General features: G+C 46.5%; 1 protein-coding gene across 1 annotated transcript; it reads right to left on the reverse strand.

The window, feature by feature from the left end:
- Window positions 1-2,103: 2,103 nt before the first annotated feature.
- On the reverse strand, window positions 2,104-6,919 carry gpr137bb (G protein-coupled receptor 137Bb). The gene is made up of 7 exons (XM_085278542.1): window positions 6,325-6,919; window positions 4,851-4,900; window positions 4,522-4,744; window positions 4,269-4,418; window positions 3,833-3,961; window positions 3,610-3,731; window positions 2,104-2,897 (listed from the first exon to the last, which is right to left on the reverse strand). Exons 1-7 carry the CDS (start codon window positions 6,721-6,723, stop codon window positions 2,783-2,785), a joined length of 1,188 nt encoding a protein of 395 aa, XP_085134668.1. The 5' UTR covers window positions 6,724-6,919; the 3' UTR covers window positions 2,104-2,782.
- Between the last annotated feature and the right edge of the window lie 1,563 nt (window positions 6,920-8,482).

Consider the following 8,482-nt stretch of genomic DNA (forward strand, 5'->3'; position numbering starts at 1 on the left):
TGTGGTGTTTGCTTATTCTCTTCATTTCCTTTCACTGATTTATTGTGTCTGCCCCCAAAACTGAGTGCTGTCCTTCACTGGCTCTATGTCTTTATTTCACACCACAAACACAAAAGCTCAACAACAAAACATGTGAAGTGTTACAAATCTTACAAAAGCAGTAAATCTGTTAGAAATCTGGAGCTGAAGCTTGTCCCGAGCCGTGCAGCACTGACGGGAGTGGAAACGGTGATCGATACCCAACCGTGAAGTGATTTTCAGATGTGGATATACAACGCGTGGAGTGATTGGCTGCCTGGTTACTGATTAAATCAGTGTCGTTCCCACACGTGTGGCTTCTTCACCACCTCTTCCTGCTTTTCTCACAAAGTAAAAAGAGGAAAAACTTTCATGAGGAGCTTTTCAAGGATTTAAGAAAATGATCTGCTAGTTCCTTCCAGAAATACTGCCTACAGCCTGAATACTGTCTTCAAAGTGACTAATAAGTAGTTTTGGTCATTTCTGCCTGCCTTTTCCCACTTCATGAATTGCACTGAAGCACTCTGAGCTGCCTAACAATCCTCTCGGTGTCGTTTCAGTTTCCAAGCAATGCTCCAAGACGTCACGTGATGACAGAACAGCAACGTGTCCAGGAGGGGTGACAGACAGCCTTCAAGAGTGTAAGGAAACAAAGTCTGCCAAATGCAGATAACCCCGAGTCACCACTGAGAGTTCACACCGCTCTCTTTCTTCTGAAATAAAATGAACAAAGGTTGAGCAAAGTTTGGAGAACCAATAACCAATCAGCTGATTTCAGTTGGTGTGCAGGAGGAGGAAAATAATGGCTCAGTCTGCAGCGTGAGCATGGATGTTACTTTTATTATTACTGCACAAGGACGAGAGCGTGATGGTAAAGTAAACTGGACACATGCAGCTGCATTCTGCTGCTAACAGCATCAGCTGCACAGACAGCATGCTAACATGTTTGCTCTGTGCTCAGACCTGAATATATGGGGCGACCGTGGCTCAGGGGGTTGGGAATCGCATCTGTAACCGGAAGGTTGCCGGTTCGATCCCTGGCCTCTCTGTCCTGGTCGTTGTGTCCTTGGGCAAGACACTTCACCTACCGCCTACTGGTGTTGGCCAGAAGGGCCGATGGCGCGATATGGCAGCCTCGCTTCTGTCAGTCTGCCCCAGTCTGCTGTGGCTACAACTGTAGCTGCCTGCACCAGTGTGTGAATGTGAGAGTGAATGAATAGTGGCATTGTAAAGCGTTTTGGGTGCCTTGAAAAGCGCTATATAAATCCAATCCATTATTATTATTAATACTCAGACACAGATCACACGTGTGCGTCCTGCAAACCAGCAGCTGGGTTTATGTTGTTTCAGGTCGTTTTAGGGGGAAATGTTAAAATGGTGTGATGAGCAGCACAATGAATTCCTTTCTACTGGAATTAGTTGATGTGCTGGGGTTAGGGAATCCCAGCTGACCTGTCAACACTGCCAAGCATAGGTGGTAAAGCAGTACGCTGCTGCGTGTCCTGATCATCTTTATCAAATCTCATGTGGCTCCAGATGAACTTTTAATGAAGCATTTTGTGCATCTCCGTCTTTTAAAAAGCTGCAGAGGTCTTCTCCATTGAAGATATTTGAACACATTAAATTGTTACTTTTAAAACACATCTGGACAGATGTTCACTGCTAATATTGTGTCGCTAACATTAGCAACGATCCTGCTCTTTTAATGGTTCGAACTTGTTTTTGTTTGAAAATGGTTTTCTAACCTTTTTCAGCCAAAAATGACCCTCACACATTTACAGTAAAAGAAAGCTTAACATACATTTAGACAGGCTGAAAACAGGTTAGCTTTATGTAGTGCCCACTTTGTTTCATATAGTAATGAGAGGACCGGTATGATGTGCACTGTTCTCCTTTCCTGTTTAACTTTGACCTGCTGCAGTATTTTACAGCAGAACAATGTGGACTACACAGATGTGCAGATGATGGCCACGTTTAACTGGCTTTGTTATCAGCTAACCCCTACAGTGTCCCAGCACAGCAGAGACGGACGTGTCTCTGATCGGATGTCTTTGTGAGTGTGTGAATAAATACAAAGAAGCTGACTTCATGAAAAGAACTGTTTCCAATTTAATTCACTACCTGGATTATCTTCATTGAAATACTCGAAACATTCATCACAACATCATATTCATACCGCGAGTCTTAGAAGCAGCAACATTGTAGCTGTGGGAAAAGTCCAACATCATGAGGCCAAATTCAGATGTTCTTGTTTACAGCTAAACACTTGATGTTCTGGGACTGTTTGGGGCGATCAGCTGGGGGACCAAAAATTAAGGACACATAGTGATTAACTGTTGTGTAGAAACCTGTAAGGCAGGGGTCTCAAACTGAAGTGAGCTGTGGACCACTGTGGTCTCATTGGACGGCCACTTTAGTGTTTTAGGAGTACAAACAAACACACAAGGAAACACAAACAAATATTACTGAAAGTGTTTTGTTTGTTTGTTTAAATTGTTGCATAAGAAACTGACTCTTCACTAACTGAAGCCTTTGGTCCTCTCTGCCCGTGCAGACACGTGGCGCACTTCCAGGGCCGAACTGCATTATCTTTCTTCACGTCACCTACAAGTGGCCCCGCGCCGCGAGTTTGAGACCCCTGCTGTAACACATTCTTCTTTATTTTCTACAGTGACTCCACAAAGCCTTATGTCAGTGACGATAACAAACACAATAACCGAACCGTGTCAAAGTGCAGAGTGATGCTGTACACAGAGCAGCGGACTCATGGATAAGGGCGGAGCTCCCCGGCAGCGGTGGTCAGGCGCTGTTCGTCACTGTTGGGATGCACGGTGAAGCTGCTGTGGCGGCTGCCCCAGTCGCAGCAGTCAGAGGAAAGGCTGTCAGAGAAAATATGGCAGTCAGGACCAAGCCTGTGAAAAAAGCTTCAGGTTTTCTGCGTTTTGGTGAAACCGTCAGGTCAGCTCTGCTCCATCGCAATCAGACCCATTGTCCTTCAGAGGCTTTAATGGAGCAAATATTGTATATCTAGACACAGGCAAAGGCACACAGCTGACTGTTTAAAGTCAGGGTTCAAGTTATACACTCGCCAGCTCCATAACGCACCTACAGGAGCCGCTCTGTCACAGAGACCTGTGTCACAGGAGATCTGGAGCTTCCACTAAGGAAATCCTAAAAGGCTGATTCTGTTCATCTGAACGTTTCAGTGGGAGAAACGTTTCTTCACTCATCCAGGTGACTTTCATTACACCCACTGAAAACACTACGTCCAGATGAATGGAGTCGACCTTCACTATCTCTGCTATTTGCACGCCCACCACTACACCTGCCTCATTGCCATTCAGAGGGAGCCATAAATGAAGCAGTCCAACAACCAGGCCTTAATGGTAGTCCTGTCTGAAGCTATATGCAGGTCATGGGGAACTGGAGCCTGTCCCAGTTGTCTGTTGCAGGGCTACCACAGAGAGACAGACAACCATTCACACTCACATTCATACCTATGGGCAATTTAGAATCACCAGTTAACCCAGCCACAGGCATCCATAAGTACCAGTGACAGTGACATTGTAAAGTCAGAAATGATGTTCACACCTCGCTGAGGCGTTCTGGGGAGGAATGCTCCACGCCAAGTCGTCATCGCTGTCATAGCGACGAGGATTGTCAAAGAAATATCCTCTGGAGGAGAGAACGTGGTTAGGGATTCCCGTGGTGCTCTGTTGGACCAAATACATCAGAGCAGCAGTCAAACAGTGATGGCCTATCATTAACTTAGAGAGAAAACCTCATGCCAACTGTAAGAACCTGCAGTACTGACCCGATCCTGAGGCGGCCGTCTCACCCTGAAGAAGAACACAACCAGTGAGGTGGGCAGCAGCTCCCACACGAACAGGATCACCCCAAATACGATGTAACCGGCGTCTCCAAGAGAGGACCGCAAGTCTGCCTGAGGACGCACACACACAGGTCAGAGGCAACAGAAACACAGCTTTCCAAACCTGCTGACATGTAGTGGCACACTGGTCTGTGCATGTTTTCCACACACACAGCGGGGAATGCGTGCAGAGCACACAACATGGCCATACCCATGGTATACCCAGGTCAGGTCAGGTATGGGTGTGATTGAATGAACACATGTATGGAGATCAGGTCGGCTTTATGCAGGACCTCTGCAACGAGTACTACCCCAGTCCTAGTTACATGATGGTGACATAAGGAGCCGGCTCCTGTTTACAGCTGGATGAAGGTCTAACCTGGTCGGAGACGTTGTACCAGTCATAGTCGAAGGAGTTGATGGTCTCGATGTCAGCGAGGGCAAGCACCACCAGGTTGTAACAGGCTCGTGATGCGTATAACAACACCACCGTGATGCCGATCAGGGTCACCTGACACACGGACGTTCCCTACACACAGAGACATTTCATCAGTTTATTCAAACAATTTTGTGCAGCATGATCTCTCGTTCCTCATAGTTTAGCACATGTTGTAAATGAAAGGAGACTCTACCTTTGACTCCAGGTAGATGTTGGCCAATGACATCTTGGCCACCTTGTAGAGGCAGACGGACAGCGAGATGGCGCAGAGTACGAACAAGCTGTCGTTAACGGTCACCCTCACCAGAACGATGGTCTTCACGTCGGCAGCAGTCATCTTGACCATCAGGGCGCAGATCAGATTAACCACCAGAAAAATGAGACTGACGCAAAGGAAGACCAGGTACAGAGGAAGTCTGGGAGAGGGGAGACAGCGCTGTGGATTCTGGAAAAGCTAGGAAAATACCAACTCCACTTCCTGCTTTGACAACCTTCTTCGATTTCACAAGTTAGTCAAGTTACCTGTACTTCAGTAGTGCTGGTGCGTACTTGGACTTTGCCTTAAAGTAAACCTGTGGGGAAGAAGCAGAGACAGGCAGAGACTGGTTATTCAAACGGGCTGAGAGGTCATCTGACGGACACATTTAGTCCAACAGCCCGGCCTCCTCAAGGACTGCTGGCCAGTCAGGACTCTGTTCTCCTTTTGTTAATGCAGGACCCAGGCTCTAGGTCTATTCAAAGGAATACCTATCAGTTGGATCTTCCTGAGAAGCACACTCAGGGTTGCTTTACCTCCACGACCAGGAAGCTGGAAAAGCTTTATTTTGTCAGATTATCAGCTCATAAATGAAACAGCACTTCTTTATGTCATTCAAAAATGAAGCTCACGTATAATATAAGCTTATTAACATGCTTCACTGCCAAAGAGCACGATCAACAGTTTCCCCCCAAAAGCTCCAGGTTTCACTACCTACGGCTGAACAATGAGTCACAAGTTAATCTCAGTCAAATGCACTTGGATCGCTTCTAAAACAACAACTGGACATTTACAGCACACAGACTTTTGTCTGAGCTTCACTCGGTCCACACAGCGTCATCTGTCTCTGCCATGTGTTCAGCATGCAAGCATTGCAAACTGTGTGTGCTTCCTCAGAGCCTGCAGCAGCTCATCTCATTGATTTGTTCCTGAAGGTACCCGCATTAAGGAAATAATGCACTGTAGTAAAATAACCTGTGTCATCTTTCTCACAGACAAGCGCTGCTGGTTAATGAGTCTCCTCTCATGTGAAAACACTCTGTTTCCTGGTCTAGTTGAGCAGCTGCACTCATCAGAGCTGATCAGTGACAGATGTCACGACAGTGATGCAGGGTCACCACATACATACCAATCAGGACTATGTACCAGACACTTTCACTTCCTAAAACTGAAATACAAACTTGTTGGACTTCAAAAAGCTCCAGCACCACAAGCTCAGTCAGCTACAGCTCTATGAGCTATTGGGCATCCACCTACAAACTGAAGCATCCTAACATCAAACCTTTATGCAGTATAGAGGAAACTATCCACAGAGGCCAAAGCTACCGGGCTGCAAACATGTTCACAGCACTGACTCGGTTTTAGAGTCAGCCTCAAGTGGCCGTTTCAAGAACTGCAGTTTGTTGTACTTCATTCTTCAGCCCCACAGATTCCTGAGTCAACAGAACCCCCCACTGTAATTCAGACTGGCTTTTACTGTGCCACTGTCTGCCACTGGGACTAGTGAAGGTGGGAACCTGCTTATTTAATCATTCATGTTCTTACCGTCAGCGGCCACAGATGGCAGCACATCAACAATAAATGAAAGGATACCTCAGATTTGTTGCAGATTAACCCCGTACTGCCTGCGTGGACTAAAGCCTGCCAGAGTCTGAACCCTGTTAGCCGTTCCCAGAGCCACCGGTCTCTGCTACGACAGTAACAGCAGCAGAACAGTAACAGCAGCAGAAGCCCGCTCACCTGCGCACAGTAGAGGTTCATGAGACTGAGCGTGAAGAACTGCAGGCAGACGGGGAAGCAGTACAGAAGCCAGAAGGCAAAGGGTCCAAGTGCATTGGCGGTCACACAGTCTCTGAAATAGAAGGAGAAGAGAAGGGCGCGCAGGGCGGCCCACAGCAGACACAGGAACAGGAAGGCCGTCTGGTAGCTGAAGCGCTTGTGCCGGTACCGCAGCACCAGCCAAAGCTGGGCATAGACGAAGGCAAAGAGCAGTGAGTAGAAGACGGTGTAGGCGATGGTCAGACCCAGCTTCACATAGGGGGGAATGGCCGGTGTGATGGTTGGAGGGGGAGGTAGGTGGGAGGTGTTACCGGCATTCTGCTGCTGCTCTTGTGCCGGGTCCATCGCCTCCCCATTCATCTCCTCTGTGTGCCAGTAGCAGTGGGAGGGAAGGAGGGAGGGATGCAGTAGGTGTTAAAGATGGAGCAGCACGCTTCCTCCTCAGGGGGAAATAAAAAGGAGAAACCTCTCTGTGCTAGTCAGATGAATCCTGCGTGTCCATCCATCCATTCTCATCCAGGGATGCCGTCTGACTCACAGTGAAGAGAAGAAGAACACAGAGAGACACCTCCCCTCTTTTTGCCGGTGCCTGGTAGTACACTATTGGTAGTTGTTGGTCACATGATGCTGCTGTGCACCAGGGGATTGGCTTAGCAGGAGGAGGGATGCTGCAGGGAGGAAACTGGAGAGATGGATCTGGAAGGAGAGAGGGGTAAGCTGGAATCTGTGGTCCCCCTCACACACACACACACACACACACACACACACACACACCCCGACCGACTGTGTCACAGCTGCGTCACACAGACAGACTGATGCTGGTTTAGAGTGTTGCACCCATGTCTGTATAAAGAAATGAGGGAATGATGGACTAACTCAGTGTGCACGTAGATGAATGAGGTATCCAGTTATTACCCGACTGATACTGTAATGCAGACTTTATTTTAATAAAATTAATATCACATCTCTATTGTTGTTGATAACTGATTTTTAAAAAAAGAAATCAAAGCATGCTTCAATAAAAAACAGTTGAATGTAGAATCTGACTAACGTGCTTCTTTCCATGTGACTCTCTGAACAGTGTAGCAGACTTACAGCTTTAAGAACTCTCTAATTGCACTTTTTATAACCTTATTATTACCTTACTTACGAAGTGTTATAATAAACTGTGAATATAAATGGTCTCCGTTTTTGTAAAGAGTAATAGGTCACAATATTTCAGTTGTGTGATGGATTGGATGGATGGATATGGTCCATGCACTGCACACTCACAGAAATGCTGGTTTGATTAACATTCGAACAACCCTGAGTAAGAACAGCAGCCAGCAGGCATTCAGCATGACAGCAGTCGTAGACATGATGGTCTATGAAGACACTGTGCTTTGCCACATTTGCACATCCACAAGCATTAAAAAACGCCAAATGTAACAAAAAGGGAACAAAAAGGCTCCAATAAGCTGAATGTGTTTGATGTACTGTGACATTTTAACATGGTTACAGTAGAATGAAATCAAAAGCTGAGGCTGAAACCTTTAAAGGTATCTGCAGAGATCCAGCAGGATCCTTTGAACGGTAAATTCATATTTACATCACTGATCATGACAGCATGAATTCATTCACTAGTACAGATGTGATCATTTCCTTTGTCTCAGGCTGCTCTGTGGGTCTAATAAACGGTATCGACTTTGATATCAGTGCAGGCCTAGTGCAGACCTCTTCCTCCTCCTCCTCCTCATGTCTTTGCAAAATTTTCGTGTGTGCTGTTACATAACAGGCAGGTTGTTAGATAACAGGAGGCGCTGTGAAGCTGGTCTCACCTCACCACACTGACGACAAGCCAGGCTCCTCCCACATCTCTATTTTTATTCACTGCTGTAAGGCGATGGACTTGAAGAAATAGTAGAAATACCCCAAATACTCCGTTACATCGAGCTTTGGCCATTTTAGCACAATCCCATCAGCCCAGTTCACGTTCTGTCAGTAACATACTCTACGCTCTTTGTTGCTTCTATTATACCACAGCGTCTGTCTGTCAGCAGTGTTTTCTACTGTTCGCCAACAGTCGGTCCCTGATTGATCTTTATTTTATTTTAAGTTATTACAAACTAGACAGACATGA

The sequence above is a fragment of the Mchenga conophoros genome, linkage group LG6, assembly GCF_057382185.1.
Source record: "Mchenga conophoros isolate Kocher_MC1m ecotype Shallow Benthic linkage group LG6, M_conophoros_male_GT1.1, whole genome shotgun sequence".
Lineage (NCBI taxonomy): Eukaryota > Metazoa > Chordata > Actinopteri > Cichliformes > Cichlidae > Mchenga > Mchenga conophoros.